The sequence below is a fragment of the Lonchura striata genome, chromosome 6, assembly GCF_050655825.1.
Source record: "Lonchura striata isolate lonStrDom1 chromosome 6, ASM5065582v1, whole genome shotgun sequence".
Taxonomy (NCBI): Eukaryota; Metazoa; Chordata; class Aves; order Passeriformes; family Estrildidae; genus Lonchura; species Lonchura striata.
In genome coordinates this window covers 14,725,010-14,741,292 of record NC_140708.1, presented here as the reverse complement: position 1 = coordinate 14,741,292, position 16,283 = coordinate 14,725,010, and the positions used below count along the sequence as shown (strand labels likewise).

The window sequence follows — 16,283 nt, the reverse complement described above, 5'->3', positions numbered from 1 at the left end:
GCAATGTATCTTAGGTTTTCTTAAGATTTTTCAGGACTAAAATGTGATGCAGGAACTGTCTGCCCTGATTGAAGTGGGTAAACCATGAAGCTTAACAAATGTATTTTCTTCTTCAGGTGCACTGGAGATAATATAGAAACAAGCCTTTCCAAGTTCATAGTTAGCACAACCTAAATGCTAGGATGACTCTTGAACAACTTAGCATGTTATCAGGTCTGCAATTTTCCTGGAACTTAGATTTCCTGGAACTGCTCACTTCAAGGGCAGAGCTGAGAGCATTTTTCTGAAATAGCTGTGTTACAGCTATTCATAATATGTTTGTATATGGAGTAATCTGTAGCTTGAGCTATGAAACACAACCAGCACAGAGGCAGCAGTGAGGGAGACGAATTGTATGATACAATACAGAGAATGTATTTATAATATTCTGTGTCATGACATACTGCATTCATGATTTACTGGAAATCAGTATAAAGTCACTACTTTAAATTGTGACCAAAAATATATCCAAGTCGAGGAGGAATAAAAGGATGTAAAATCAAGTTGAAAACAGAATTTCGCTCAAGTTGGAGCCCTCTCGTGCAGTGTTACATAAATGTGAGCATGGGAGACCTTGACAGTCTTGGAAGAGTGGAGTTTTGGTGCCAGTTGTGGTATCTTTGCTGATAGATCCAAGGCAGCTTTCCATGCTGTGGCACCAAGTGAGGGAGCTGAGACAGCAGGTGTAATGGAAGGGCTTTGAGTCTTGTGAAGCTGGTTCTGCTTAGTCTTTAGAACAGAAAGGCAAATCCACTTACACCATTCCCTGTCAGCAGATGACTTCTCTTATGGTTGGTGGAATTAATTTAAAAATCACTACTTAGGGTGGAAATCTTTGGGCACCCTGAAGCAGAAGCAGCTTCTGAAAACAGGAAGCAGATACATGTTAGGGCAGAAAAACTATCCCATGTTCATAGTCTGTTTCCTGTGATCTAATCTGGGACTTCAAAAGAAGGGGGGGAAATCCTTTTGTATGCTTTAACAGAAGGTTACCCCTGTGCTTAATAAATTCTAGATAGGAAACAAATGTTTTAAGTGGAGCTTTTTGCACTCTGCGAGTATTGGTCTGTGCTGTTCAATGCCAGCCAGTGCAGGGACACCAGAGGGTACCCCAGCCCTTTTTGGTACTTTCCCAGCATGGTTAATACCTGCTCTGTGTTCCTCACAGGAATTTCCCCCTCTGTCAGCTCCCTTCTCTCCCTGGGGGAACAGGTGCCCCACTGACTCCACAGCTGCTCTGAAGACAAGGAGTTGAAAGGGCTGGTGCCCCAGGAGCCTGTGGCGACCCTGCCCTGCTCCAGGGAGGTGTGAGGGAAGGAAGCATTCCTCAGTACAGGACATCAATCTCATAGCTCAGCTATGAACTTTTTGAGAATCCATGAATAACATTCACTTCCTGCTACTCTGTCCTTCTTGGGATAATTTTGAAGTAATTTTTCCCTGTCTTTGAAAGCTAAACATTCAGGATACACATTCAGGAGTTCTGCATGTGACTGCTTCTAACAAAAAACTTCCAGTCCACTTTAAAAAAAAGGTGTGTGTGCACACCCCCACATGAAATTTTAAGGTATCTTGGTTGAAAGGCTGCCAGGCCCAGCTGTAAATATTCTCCTAATGAACAATGAACAGTGCAGGCTGCAGTTAAATACTGGAAAATACTCAGAGGAGGAACCAGTCATGCAGGGAGGCTGATGCTCAAACACCAGGGAGACAGAGAGGAACTCACTTCTAATTGCACAGATGTTCTTCAGCCATGGGAGGAGAGGACCAAATGCCACTGAAATCCATGAATCCTCACTAGGTATTCAAGAGTGCTAAGAAGCAAATGGGTCATTTTGTCCAAGTCTATTTCTTCCAACAGCTGAGCAAAGCCCAGGAGACTGAGACATACCAGCTGTGTGTCCAGGGGGTCACACTGCAAGGCAGTACCTAACACGAGTTTCCCACTGTGTAGGATTGTGCCACTTCCCAGAGTTTCCCTGGTGGCACTGGTGAATTGAACTAAAGCACACAAATGCAAATTGGACGGAAGCACAACTGTAGCAGCTTCCAGACAGGCAAGCTGGACATGTGCCACAGCAGTTTTTGTTGACCATCTTGTAAATGAGACATAACACACACTTTTGTTGAATTATTTTTTAATGGAAAAGACTAATCAATGTTTTACATAAATATTAATTAGTGACAAGTCAGTTGAGTAAAGGAATACATACCCCCAGGTTTCAAAGGCTCATAATGAACTGACAAAGTAGCACACAATGAGGACTACATGGAATTAATTGGAAGAGGTGGGCTGCATGTTGATCCTCTTAATTAAGTTCAACTGCTAGCACATCTGTTACTGGAGTTAGTCACAGTGCAGTCTTTCCATGGAGCAAGAAGAACACGTGAAGGGGAAAGTGAACGCCTAAAACACCTCTCTGCCTCCAGCAGAAAGCCCCTGGCTATGAAAGTACAAAAGCCTCAAGTGTTTGCTGATGTTAAGCCCTTTCAGGGTCTGGTTTCAGATGTGCAGTCTCCCCTTCTCAGACTAAAAATTTACTTTGAAATTAATGCACAGGATTGATCAGACAGGAATGTGTTCACACTGCAAAGTGACACCAAGGTCAGATCTTAATAATAATTTATTTTCTACAGGGCTGTAAAGAACTCAAATCACTTTTATTCCCAGGCAGGCTGCAGGGATGGGGAGAAGGGGGCCTATTTTCATAGTCCTTAAGAGCAATTTGTTAAGTGAGTAGAAGCTGCGCCAAAAACTATGGAGTTCACAGTTTTTCCATGGAGCCTGACAGGCATGATCCACATTTCCATATAATGTCTTTGCACTCGTTCCTACAGGCTCAAAAGGCTAAATATCTGATGAGGTATTGCTTATATTATGTCCACAGCTTCAGGAAGATCCAAGTTACTGGACCCCACTTTCACATACATAATGACATGGAAACCACAGATTAAATACCTTTAAACTGCATCAGTGGGAGCCACAGTTTGCCAAGTTATTGTTTCCCAATTGAACAGCAGGTCATCAATCTGCTGAAGACATCTAATTCCCCAAATATTACTTTTAAATATTATGTGGCTAAGATGCCTGCTTTCCAGTGGTTTAGTCAATAAAAATTCATTATGAATTATCTAGAACTAACAGAAACACACATTTCATTTTACAGCTTTTTCAGTGACATTCAAGTAGTTTGTAAATGCTGGGGACACAGTAGGGTCTGATCTACTGGCACAAGAAGCTACCCTGTTCTCTGAAAGACTCAAAATTCACAAGAGTTTTGATGTAAAACTAAGTTACCAATTCTCCTGTCACATGTTAGGTCCCATAAATCCATGTATTTTTCAAAGTCTGGATTTCACATATTTAGCTGGGAAATGCACTGACACAAGATGTAAATTAAACCTCTGAAGTGAGCAACTGCTCCATAAAACAAATTGCTTGCAAGTACAGCCTAAGTAAGCTGGAACCCAACGCATGACAGTTGTAACAGCTGAAAGAACAGCAGCACTTCTAAAGGTGAACGTTCCACAGCACCAGAAGTATCCTGCTTTATACCTGCACTGGCTTCAACATACTTCAAGTGACAACCCATTAAAGATCCTTGTATTCCCATAACACATACAAATTTGCTAACACCTCTGAAGCATCAGATTGCTTATGGTCAATGGGTTTACATTTCAGAATTAATGACAACAAAAAGGGATCTTCTGCACCAGAACTCTGTTAAATAATTAATCTTTCTTTTTGTTATAGTTTTAGAAGAGAAAGCAGATGGCCAAACACAAAACACAAGCACTCAGCTGGCTGCAGTCACTCAGCGTGATGTGGGACTGATAGCAGGAAGGGGATGATTTCAACACATCCAGTTGTTCACATCTAAACAAATTTAAAATAGGGTTATTATTCTCTTTGATAAATAGCAACACTTTAAAAAAAAACAACTATAAGATACCCTTGAAAAAGTGGTATTAACATTCCTCCTAGAACTGAGGATCCTGCCTTTTAGGGTTTTAAGTACTCCTGCTAAAGGACCATTTTCATTCATTTCAAAAACAACAACAAAGAGTTATCATCAGAAAGGAAAGACATGAGGTCAGCTGTAAATACATTACTAAGGTAAGAAAGAAGCTGCCTGAAGATTGTTACATTAATTCCATGTCTTAGTTACAATCAGAGTTACCAAGTGTCAATCAGTTGAGAAATTTACACAAGGACAGAAGTAATTCCCTCCCCGGCCAGTGATCAAAAGAGGAGGAATAGTAAGAAAGGAGAATGGTCCACGCTGTTAAAAAGTTGTATGGGAACGAAATTACTACACTGTTAAACATAACTTAAAGAACTGAAGGTGACCATTAGCTGCCAGTGTCTGTTTTCTGTACCCCGAAGTTATGATTAGGCTCAGCTGTTCTAATAAATTCTGTATCCTACCTGTAAAGGAGACCGATACAGCCATTTCTCGTTATCTCCACTGAGTTTCATGCAGGCAAAAAGGTCACAAACTGTAGGAAGGCCAAAGTCCTGAAAGAGAAGTTACCTTAATTACCGACCCCAAACATAAATACATTCTGATGTACCTTCAAATTCTGTAAAATGTTCAAAACCAAAACTGATTTATGAGTCTTTGAGATTAATACATTCTTCATTTTGTATAACATATTAACTTGTTAAGTGCTAAGTAACTAATAATTGTGAAAACATTACAAGAGCCAAGAAATCTAAAAACTTTTCAGTCAGTATTGTCCGAAGAGCTATGACTTTGGAAGAGCATTAAGGCATTCAATTCAGTGAAGCAATAAACCAGGCACATAAACCACAAATGCATCAAAAACTTATGCTCACTTGTGCTTTCTTGCGCAGAAGCCATTTATCTTCCACTGGAGGCAGGTTTGCATTTTCTAGGTCATTTGAAGCCAACACCCAACTGTTTACATTTAAGGGCAGGTGAAATGGAGCCAAGAGGTCTAGGAAAGGACTCTTGAAACTCTTGTCTGCTTTTTCCCGACTCTCCTTTTCTTCTGTGCTTTCTGCTGTTTGCTCAGCCTTGGCCAGCCAGCTTGTCAGAGGCCTCTCGAGCAATGCTTTCCAGGGTTCTGCGATCTCTGCTGAATAATCTGTTTTCTCTGCACTCACGGGTTCCCTTGGGAGCTGCTGGGCAGGGCTGAGCCAGGAACTGGCAGCAAACTTGGTCTTCTCATGCTCAGGGTCTGGTACATCTCTCTGGCTGACAGGAACTCCATTTTTGTCCTTCCCATCTTTTTTCAGAAGCCATTTGCAAAGGGCCTCTTTTCCACAGTTTTCATCACACACACATTCTGAAAAGCTGGCACACAGATCATTAGCTTTGCACACATCTTCCACTTTAAAGGGGGTCTGAGGATGCTGAAGAAGCCAAGCATTTACAGCAGATGTAGTGGATGATTTCTTTCCATCAAGATGCTCATTCAGGCACTTCAGATTTCCCAGGTTCTCAATTTCCACGTTTTTGCTCTGGCTGCCACGACAACTGGTACATGTTTCAGCTTTGAGGAGCCAATCATTTAAATTGCATTCCTCTCTAAAAGGTTTAAATTCATTCTTCCATTTCTCATCTGAAGCAATACTTGCATTTTCTGTTTCAGGAGTAAGCAGCCAGTCAGAAAGGTCCATCTCTTCTTGTCCAAGGGATTCTAATTCCTCCACCTTTTCAATAGTGGAAAAGGATGAGTTGAGAGTAGAGGTGGAGTCCTTGCGACCAGGGGAATCTGCCTTCCCAGCAACATCACGCTGCTGATTGTGCAGGAGCCAGTTCTCCAAATCCTTCAGATTTCCCCAGGCTTGCTCAAAATAGCAGACTTTGGAAGAATTCAAATCCTAGTAAAGACACATTGAAATACATCTATTAAAACTAAAAGGCAATGTTCAGCAACTGTTTGTGTAGTTAGAGCTCAGAGCATTCAGCTAGTAAGTGCCAAAACATCAAGTGAACATGAGGCAGAATGAAGAGTACTACAGAAGGTTTCATTCCCACCACATTCTGCTTGCAATCAGGTACTCTTTTCCCCTCTGTTCAAAACTAAATTAGCACACAAAAGGTTTACCTGGCTGGGCTCTGACACACACTTTTGGGTAACCCATTCCTCCAGATTGGTGCTGGGAACATAGGGAGCCTGGCACACACCCCCAGGCCTGCTTCCGAGTAACCAGCCAGCCAGTGAGGCACTCGCTGTTCCACACTGCGTCTGCTGCGGAGAGAGAACGCCCTTGGTTAGAGACAGGCTGGCTGCTGAGCCAACCTATGCTGAGCATCAACACAGGCATCCAGCAGGCAGCAGTACTTGTGCACCAAAAGGAAAAACAGTCCCCTCTAATTATGAAAAAACCCACAGGAATTGGATAGTTCCAACATCAAGGGACATTCAGTTAAGAAATCCTTTCAGTCACAACCCACATAGACTTTCATACTCTGTTCTTGCCTGTCTGCTCCTGGAGCAGCTACAATGTCAGATCACTCTGCTCACCATAGCCACTGTTACTGGCTACTCAAACTTCTTAACAAAAAAACACAAGCCATTACTCAAGCTCACATAACATGCTTGAGTTCTCCTCTTTCCTCTAATGCAATTAAACACTCACACACAGGTCAATCTTACCTGCTCACAGTTCATTAGGGCACAACTCTGCCCTGGGAACCAGGGAGAAGTATTCTCTCTCTCTGAGGTTTGCTGAAAGAAAAGTAAAAATTAATTTAAATCTCCATTTTGTCTAGTTTCTGGGACAAATTCTACGATAAAGCAGAAGTAAAGCACAGTTACAAACGCTCAGTGTTTTATGGCTAACAATGGTCTCAACATTTACAAACAGAATGGAGAAAAATTGACTATAGAAATACTACATTGAGTCTGCTTCCTTTAACAGAATTATCTCCAATAATACAGGAAATATGCCACTTACATGAGAATCCCAAAATACTTTTATCACAGAAAACATCTACTATGTTTTAACTATTCCTATCTAAAGAAGACAGCAACAAATTTTCATCTGCTGGAACAGAGTAAGAATGCAGTAGTCATCCCCTCAGCCTCTGCCAAAATACATTAAAATACATGTACATAACTAAACTCAGTGAAAACTACATGCAATAATGAATAAATCACTGTGTGTTTATTGTACAGCTAAAATTTTATTACTCACACACAGAATCCATTCAAGATGTCACTAAAAGCAAAAATATCACTTGGAATATATTGCTTTACTGAAAAAAAAGTCTTTGAGGCAAGTATTCCAACCCAGGGAAGTCCTGGTGCTTACCATTGTTTTAATAGAACCAAATGAGGTAATAGCTTGGCGAAGGTAAGATGTGTCAGCCTCAAAGTTCAGGATGGAAGACTCTTCAGGTTTAAGTGTAAGACTTTCCAGTCTGAAAGAGAAAGGTGATAGTTACAGGAAGAAAAAAAATTACAGTCCTCTTCATCTGTTCTGTTTTGGAAGTCAATCCATTATTTCATAAAAAGGCTTTCATGCTACCTGGCAGTAATTAGGTAACAAAGAAAACTTTTGATACTGCATACAAGAAAGGAATGGCTATCATCAAACCAAGAACAGAATAAATTGCCAGTAAAATACAACTTTCACCTTCTTACTTCAACTGCCATCAACAACTAATATTTGAAATAATCTGCATAAACGAGTACCTCTCCTGCCCATTACAGTCCTGATTTATCACCTCAGATTGCTGTTCTTATTTCTAGGAACTATTAAAAATGTAGGAACAGTGAAATCTGTTAGTTCTATTAGAATAAGAAATCAGATTAAATTCATAAGTTAAAAGAAACCAAACTGTGTTAACTTGCATCATAAAATATATTTACCTCTCCAGGCAAATTGAAATCTGGTTTGCCAGTTCGTGACTGTAGGAGTGTTCCAGCTGATGAATAAGGCAATTGAACTGTCCCAAGAACTGTATGGAAGACAAAACACATGTTATAGTTTCAGCTTCCAGGATTAAAATTGAACCAATACTTGCAAGAACAATGTTTGCTTGAAAAAGCCAGTGCAGCAACTGACAGCCAAGCCTTACCCAGTAGAGCTGCTGTGCCTGCTGCTGCAAGGCCTCCTCTTTGAGCTGCTGGATGAGATCCACCTGCTCGAAGAGCCACACCTCACGGGAGCGCAGGCATTCCAGCTGCCGGCTGATGTGGCTGTGGATCTTGGCCTTGACCTGCCAGGACACACACACCATTTCTACATCTGTCAAGCAGAGTGGACGTACATGTGCTGCACTGATTACAAACTACTGTTTGTCAGTGGCAAGTGGTATTTTTGGAGTGATTTATTTTTCAGAAGTTCATCACAGTCACCTACAGCACCACATGACTCGGGTCAGTAACAGTCCCAAGGCTACCTTTAAAGAGGTATCAAAGAATAATGTTACTTGTAATCTCTCTCTATTCTGATGTTTCAATCAACAATCAGCTTTTGGAAATTCTGCATGCCTAAGCTTGCAGAATTGATAAAGATATACAGGAATACTTTTATCAAGACCACAGCAAAATGACACAGCAATATGTTTGCAAATTGCTAGGAAAATGTCAGACCACCATGATAATAGTAAATATTCTGGAATAATAAAAACTTTAATTGAAATCATGTTAGTTATTAAAAAATCTTTAAGAAGTCATTTAAAATTACCTCCCGCCAGTTTTCTTTAATCTGCTGCTCAGCTTTGACAATTCCAGATATAGCTGTTTCCAAGTCCTTCTTTGCTTGAAGGCACTTTGCCAGAGTCTCACTGCTGCAGGAATTTCTATTTCTATCTTGTGGTGGACTCATTCTTGAAGTGTTCCTAAAACACAATCGAAAAAACGATTTCTTAATAGTTTCTATTCCTCTTTAACAGAAGAGGAAGGGCATCATATGAAGAACCATCTGCTCTACTTCACTATAAAGGTGAACAAAAAAGCCCCTAATGCCTACACAGATGCAAGTTTTCCAAACATAGATAAAGCTCTCCCACAGGAGCAACAACGGTCTCCCAAACACTTCAACCCACAGAATTTGCACAATCACAGGAAAACCAACAGATATTTGACAACAGCTTCAGCCACAGGAGTTTAGGCAATCCTCCCCCACCAGTCACCTTCCTCCAGTTTTTATGCCTAGCCAGCAAACTCCAGAGCTGAGGGGCTGGTTCAGGGAAGGTTCAGCAGCAATGCTGGAGCTGGGGGAGAATGGCCTGACCAGGGGCAGGAAATATTTCATCACCCTTCTTTCCTCTGCAGGCAAATGAGCCGGCTCAAATAAATGAGAAAATTCCAATACAGTTTCATTAACTGAAAACCTACATGTTGCTACAAAGATCATTCTTTACTAAGCTGCAAAGGCCAGAATTTTCACAGCTACCCATTTTACCCAGCTGTGGTAACTTAGCTTCAGCACCGTTTCAAGTAGAAGGGGTTCAAATACAAAATTTCTACAGAAGTTACACTGGCAAGGACTCTGCAAGTAAGGGGGAAAAGATAGTATGGATTTTTAGCAAAAATGGGAAGGATCACTAAGCACTTTTCCTAAACAGAGGGTTATTTTGTTACCAAAGAGTTTGAATTCTCCTGGCAGTTTCATGAGATTCCTGAAGCACTGAACATTCATAATATTTATTCTATTTAAATGAGTCCTCAGCAATGACAACTACGGAAATTCCCAGCAGATTTAAAGCATACACATGTGCCAATCTAAAATGTCACAAATTTTACCACGACTCAGGAGAGAACTGAGAGTAGTTTTGAATATGACAAGACACCAAGAGCTTCTGTTACTGAGCAGTTATTTAGTCTTCAATTTCCAAGCCACATGATCATATAAACCGCAACCCAAAAGTCCTTCTACAGAAACATATAAAAGACAGACATAAAAGTGTGTGTTTCACATAGAAGAGAGCTAAGAGTGGCTTGCAAGTGGAATGTGACAGAAAAAGCACTGTTCACGGTGGGGCAGGAGCAGAGGCTGCACCTCCCTTAGTTCCCTCAACACCACAGGCTGTCTCTCCAGCACCTCCAGACACAAGACACAGACTAGGCACAGAAGCCACCCCAAGACCCTGCACACAACTCAATCCTATCCTCACCATAACATCTCATCCTCTAGGAACTGCAGAGCACAAATACAAGAGAACTCAAATATGCAGTATTTAAGTTTATGTTATTTTTCACCAATTAGACAGCGCAAAAGTCCAAAATACATCATTCTCCATGCTGTGCTATGAACACCAGTTTTGTGCCAGTATATGTACACTCTAGTCTGTTCACAGGTTCACTTCTACAAGGTTTCATGATCTTCACCATGCTAGCAACATTCAATAAAAGGTAAGCTAAGCTTTTTATCACAACACTCCCTAGACTTTAACTTGCTGTTCAACTTTCATGTACAACTTACAGGAAGTAGGAACCAACAATGACAGTGGGAGCCCTAGTTCTCAGATATAATCTAACAAGTAGATTACAGCAATGCACACAGCCAAGAAAACAAAGATATTAGGTACCTTTGTAAACTATCATATACCCAAAAGTAAATTTTAAAAAATCATATTGTTTCATTTTTATATTCTTACATAACAAGTCAAAGTCTGAAAGGCTAAATAAAATTACCATATTTGCTCACACAATAGATAATGTACTTAACAACTCTTGTGAAAACTATGTTAACCTACTTTATCACATTCTGCATTAGCAATTTCATAATAGCACAATTAAATTTAAGAAGCTTACACACCCTTCTCTAATGATCTCTGAAATTACTGTTTGTCGCTCTTCCTTTTTTCGACGATTGCAAGAGACTCACTCCAGAATGTATAGAGAGAATGAATGCTGCCTTCCTCCAGCCAGCCAGCTCCTGTTAAAATGGCTGTTCTTAGGCTTTGTCGCAAATAAGCCAGTAAAATTCACGTGTTGAGCATGAGACCAAATCCACCCTTCTTTTCAATTTCCACAAGCCTCTAACAAAACCAAGTAGGGGCAAGCACCTATTTCCTTGCTTCCCAGTTACTCCCAAATAGCACTAAGAATTTAAGACGTTTTCAGGTCGCATGGTCTGAAACACCCGCGATCACACAATTCGGCTCAACAGTAACAAAACACAAGAAGACACACGGCTGCGACGCACCATCACCTGCTGTGGCCATTTGCGTGCCATCAAGCGGTTTCCAGGCATACGGGGATCCCCACCAGCCCCCGCTATGCGCATCACGGGATGCACACCCCCAGCAGATGAGCTCGCACTTACTTTCCGCGCTCAGGCAGCAACCCCGCAATGCCCCGTTTATAGCGCGGCCTCCACTCCAGGCGCGGCCCCCGGAACGCTGCCAAGCCTCAGGTTCCGCTCCAAGCCCTGGCTCGCTGGAGCGGCCCCGCGCCTTATCGGGGCGGCGCAGCCCGCGCCGCGCCCGGCCGAGCCGCACGTCGGCGGCGGGGCGGGCCCGGGGCGGGCCGCGACCACCGGCCTCGCCCGCCCTGCTCGGCCTGCCTCCAAACACGCAACCAGCAGTTGAAACCGCGTAACCTCAACGTTTTGCAACAAAACCGCTATTTCTTGCAACTTCCTAAGCGAGGCAATGTATCTTCATGAAACAACAAAGCAGACGCGAGCGCTGAGGCAGCAGCAAGAGCTGGAGAGCTGCGACCGAGCCAAGCTGCCGAGCTCACCCTTTCCTCCCTGGCCACGCACAGCCCGGCACTGAGGCTCCCCATCCAGCACCGAGCCTGCGATGCGCCAGAAGCACACACTGAGCAGCTCGGATGCAAGTTAGTTCCTAGAAAGACCAAAATGGCACGCATACATACACAATTCTTGTCACATCTACTCTTGCTTCCACAGTTTTACACACAAGGCTGAGGAAGGCACACAGAATGGCCTCGGTTGGAAAGGACCTTGAAGATCGTGTGGTTCCAACGCCTCTGGCATAGGCAGGGACACCTCTCACTAGACCAGGGTGCCCAGCACTCCATCCAGCCTGGCCTTAAATACTCCCAGGGATGGGCCATGCACGTGTCCTCACCCGCTCTTAAGCAGCAAAAATGTTATAGCCATGAAACCAAAAGAACTGCCTGAATGATAACAAGACGATACTATTGTTCCTAATATTAAATTAACTACCAGTTTTTGCAGGAAGACTTTTGGCTTGCTGGAGCGGTGTCACCACAAGACCCTGCAGCTACAACTCCTAGTCACAGGTGCTCTGTGCAACCTCCCGGCTGCCTACACTCCAGCTCTGGGATGTTAATTCCCATAGGTCAGAAACACTGAACAAAACTAATTTTAAGCTTTTAATTAAGTATGTGGCTGCTGGTGAGCAGAGGAGGAGGAGACAACACTGCCTCTTCAGCAAACAGGCTGGCAGGAAACTGGTTCTACCAGCTTTTCACTCACAGCACAACCATCCCTGCTGCCCTTGGGAGGACCATTGTTTTTCATTTTAAATGGGTGTGGAAAAATCACCTCAAAAACAGGGCTGTGCAGAGCCTTTGTTGGGGAAAAGCTTCTGAAGGGAATGAAGCCTACCATTGAACAGGCTCTATTTATAAATGTGGAATGATTTCTTCCATTTGGCAGGACAAGGCTGCTCCAAAGGTCTCTCTGACCTGTCTTTATGTGACTTTAAAACAGCTGCCTTGTTTGAACTGAAATCCCCACTGACTTCCATCTAACTCCACCAAAAAACAGTAGTTCCCCTTAAGAAGCTCTCCCAAATTAGACAAGCGGGAGTTGTGGTCAGGGAGTGAAGTACTCTAAGTACACGAGCTGAATCTGGGAACTTCCCTTTTACATCCAAGCATAACAAGCACTTTATACAGTGCAGCATCAGCATAAACCACCAGTATCTGCATGGGGCTCCTGCTAGGGGATTATTTTACTCCAAAACAAGTATATGACACCCTATTTTTTAAATCACAAGCCATGTGAAGAAAAGAAATAACCTTCAACAGTTTCGAGCAAGAGAAAAAGTGAAATAAACACCTTAAGAAATAGTAACAGAAGTTTCAGGTATTACATTTTCTAAAATACAGGTAGTTTTCACCTGTCTGCACAATATATGGTCTGTGCCAGATCTGAACACCTGTGACCACCTTTTCTAACTATTTTAGCTCTGAAACAACCCAGACAGTGCACAAAGCACTTGTTCTGAGACAATCTCACAAGAGCTGGGCTCTGAACAGTCACAAGTCACTAATGTAGCTGTGAAGAAGTCTGATCACCACTTTATTCCGTCCATCGTAAATATGTATTTTATGTATAACAAGCATATAACTGAAATCACAAGGTATCTGAATAAGAAGGCCTGATATCTCTATGCTATAATTACTGGAAATACCAAAGAAGATACCCCAGAGTGGGGAAAACACATTTACCTTAACGCAGATTACACATTACAACGCATCTTCCGAACTATTGCACTTAAAAAATCCTTTGGAAAACAAGTGACAAACCCGTGGTCCTGCCTGAAGCATACGGCCCCAAAGACAGCACTGCCATGCTCTCTGCACATCCATCCATCCAATGTTATGCACTTGCAGCGTGGCGAAGAGTGGTTTTTACATGGCTGCCGGCTTTTCTCCGCTCCCCTGACTGCATACCTTATCGAAAGTCTCAGGGGAAGGCAACCTTGTTCCTCTGTCACCTTTTCTCTTTAATCCCAGCCATAAAGACGGAGTTTAAAGCTGTCAGAATGTTCAGCAAACCCCCGGAAGCTCTGGCTCACACCACTTACCAGCATCGAACAACACACGTCCGACAAACTTTCAAGAAACACGATGAGGCACAACCCCGAGCATTCCAAACCCAGGCATTACTGCTTATATAACCTCTGAGAAGCGCAGCCGCTAACAAAAGACTTTGCCTTTGCAATTAGAAACGTGGCTTTAGGAGCGCTCGCGGCCCAACCTCCGCGGCACACGGGGACCCAGATCAGCACAAGCCCCGTCTCCGTGAGCCCCGCGTCCATTTCCCGACCGACCCGCCCGACCCAGGCCGCGTGCCTGGGCACTTCCCGCCGCGCGCACGGGGTGCCTTACGGGGTTCCGTAGGTGATGACTGACGGGATTCCTCAGGGGATTGCTCCCGGATCCCCGCGGATGTCTCCCGGCCCCGCCGCTCCCGCCGCCCCTCACCGCCGCCCGCGCGCCGCTGCCTCCGCCCCGCGCCGCCCGCCCGCCGCCCCGCGCCGCCCGCCCGCCGGCCCGCGCGCTCTCGCGAGACCGCCGGCCCGCGCGCCCCCTGCCGGAGCGGCGGAGGGAGCGCTGAGGGCGCGGCGGGGCGGTGCTGCCGTGCTGCCGTGCTACGCTGCTCCTCACGGCAGCCAAAGTCCGGGAATCACGGCTGACCCGGCGCGGCAAATCCTCGGAGCACAGAACGTGTATCCTGGGGCGAGCTACTGCTGTGGGTCTTTTTCGTGTCCATGGGAAATTTCCCGGAGTACGTGGCTTTCCATGGTGCAGATTTTGAGTTTTCCTTCAGGGCAGAACACCTCGCGGTGCTGCCTTCCCCCTTTCCAGCTGCGAAAAGCCAGTTGCGGCTCCCTGCCCGCGCTTTGGCCGGCCGGGGCCAGGAGACCGGCCCCGCTGGCCAGAGCGTGCCGCCGACAGCGCCGAGGCGTGGTTCCGTCCCGGTGCGGGCATCCAGGAGCTGGACTCCATGCTCCTCCTGGCTCCTTTCCAGCACACACTGCTCTGCGATTCGGTGAGATTTCAGCCCTTCCGTGACTACCCGGTCAGCGCATTTGTGGAGTGCTGCCTTTTGTAAGTGTATGCACAGCATTTAAAGCTTAACAGAGAATGTATGGGGGCTTCAAGAGAAAGGACTTCAAATGGAAATCTAAGTAGCTGAGTACATGTGGTAGCTGAGTCACACTTTCCCACACATTTCCTCCTCTGGGCACAGACCAAAGAGCCGTTCTTCTGATCAGGAGGTTACAAGTACAAATTATTCAGTGCTGACATAAGAGAAGTATAAATCAGCCGCCTAATCCCAGATGTGCTGTTACCCGAGGAGCGAGCATTTCAGGTATTTGGCTTCCTTGTCTAAACATGTAGGAGACACAGGGTGTGTTATATAATCCTCCTCCGTGTACTTGGATTTAAGAGGAAAAGTAACACCAAAACCCTGCCTGACCTTGGAAAACCAGGAGTGCTCATACATTGTTGTGTCCCCCCATGCAGCTACCCAGCTGGACTCTCCTGAGGAAAGAAAGCTGCCTCTCCTGGGCAAGCAGGCACAGTGAACAGTGACAGGTTTCTGTCATGTCTTCCACAGGCTTGACAAAGGCAATATCTTAATCCAAATGGTCTGAGAGGTTTTTTTGGTAGAGTTGCTTCACAAAGTACACTTTCTGTGTGGATTCATTGTGGTTAAGGTCATGCCTTCCTAAGAGAATTTGCTCTTTAGACACATCTTCCATATTACCTCTAAAGGTATATCAAGGGTACCTAATCACATGCATCTTTTAATAGTCTCTTTCCTCCCACGGCAGTACACTCTCAGGCAGTACACACTGCTCCTCCCTCAACCATATCCTTTGCCATACCAGATGTGCCTTTTTACACAAACATGCATAGAAGATAGGAAAAAGCATCTGTAAAATTACATCAGCTTAAGGAAAAGGCAAATTATTAAAATAGAGGCAAAAGGTTGGGTAGAGATGCATTTTTATGGGAAAATAAACAGGATAATCTGCTTACGTTAAAACAGAAGCAAATATGGAGAGGTACTGGGCAGTTCCTCCTGGATAAAACTGTATCAGTATTCACAATAAGCCTCCAAAAGAGTTTGAAGAAAAGCCTTCTGGATGCATAAAAGGGCTCTAAATACACATCAGAAATAGTTAATGAGGATAAAAGCCTGCAGCTTTTCCCTTCAGAAGTTTGTGATGCCACATAATGCACGCCTATACCCAAGATTCAGTGCTATTTGCAGCATATGAAATGGGAATTCCACTTATGGTTCTGCAGCATAAAGACCATCCTTCCTTGGTTTTGCAAAACTCATACTTTGACTCCCTTGTAACACTCAAAGACATTTTTCCTTGCTCATCTGCAGTGTGGGAATGATGACCAGGTAGAGATTGATCCTTTCCCATGCCCTGGAAACACAAAGGTTTGATAGAGAACTAAAAGCTTTTTCTGCATTTCTTAGGTATGGGCTGCAAAACTGTACTGCTAGGCACCACTCAAACCACAAAGAACTTGAAGAATATTCTCTGGTGCAATAGCTTTGGAGCAAA

General features: G+C 43.9%; 1 protein-coding gene across 10 annotated transcripts; it reads right to left on the bottom strand.

Moving 5' to 3' along the window:
• Positions 1–2,160: 2,160 nt before the first annotated feature.
• Positions 2,161–14,199, bottom strand: NCOA4 (nuclear receptor coactivator 4). Of its 10 annotated transcripts, none has more exons than XM_085583289.1 (11): positions 11,174–11,400; positions 10,784–10,903; positions 8,708–8,861; positions 8,097–8,237; positions 7,888–7,976; positions 7,328–7,436; positions 6,670–6,741; positions 6,118–6,261; positions 4,880–5,890; positions 4,469–4,558; positions 2,161–3,916 (listed from the first exon to the last, which is right to left on the bottom strand). In XM_085583289.1, the coding sequence occupies exons 3-11, from the start codon at positions 8,846–8,848 to the stop codon at positions 3,911–3,913; spliced, it is 1,803 nt and encodes a 600-aa protein (XP_085439415.1). In that variant the 5' UTR covers positions 8,849–8,861; positions 10,784–10,903; positions 11,174–11,400; the 3' UTR covers positions 2,161–3,910. The 10 variants fall into 10 exon arrangements, with proteins under 10 accessions (XP_085439415.1, XP_085439416.1, XP_085439413.1 ...); XM_085583290.1 differs by having other exon boundaries at positions 11,180–11,400; XM_085583287.1 differs by having other exon boundaries at positions 11,294–11,400.
• Between the last annotated feature and the right edge of the window lie 2,084 nt (positions 14,200–16,283).

Coding starts and splice junctions, on each gene's coding strand:
- NCOA4 (XM_021536160.3), bottom strand. CDS start 8,848: ATGAGTCCACCACAAGATAGAAATAGAAATTCCTGCAGCAGTGAGACT. Junction 7,437..7,887: donor ATTTCAATTTGCCTGGAGAG/GTAAATATATTT, acceptor TTTCTCTTTCAG/ACTGGAAAGTCTTACACTTA. Junction 6,742..7,327: donor TTGGTTCTATTAAAACAATG/GTAAGCACCAGG, acceptor CTTTTCTTTCAG/CAAACCTCAGAGAGAGAGAA.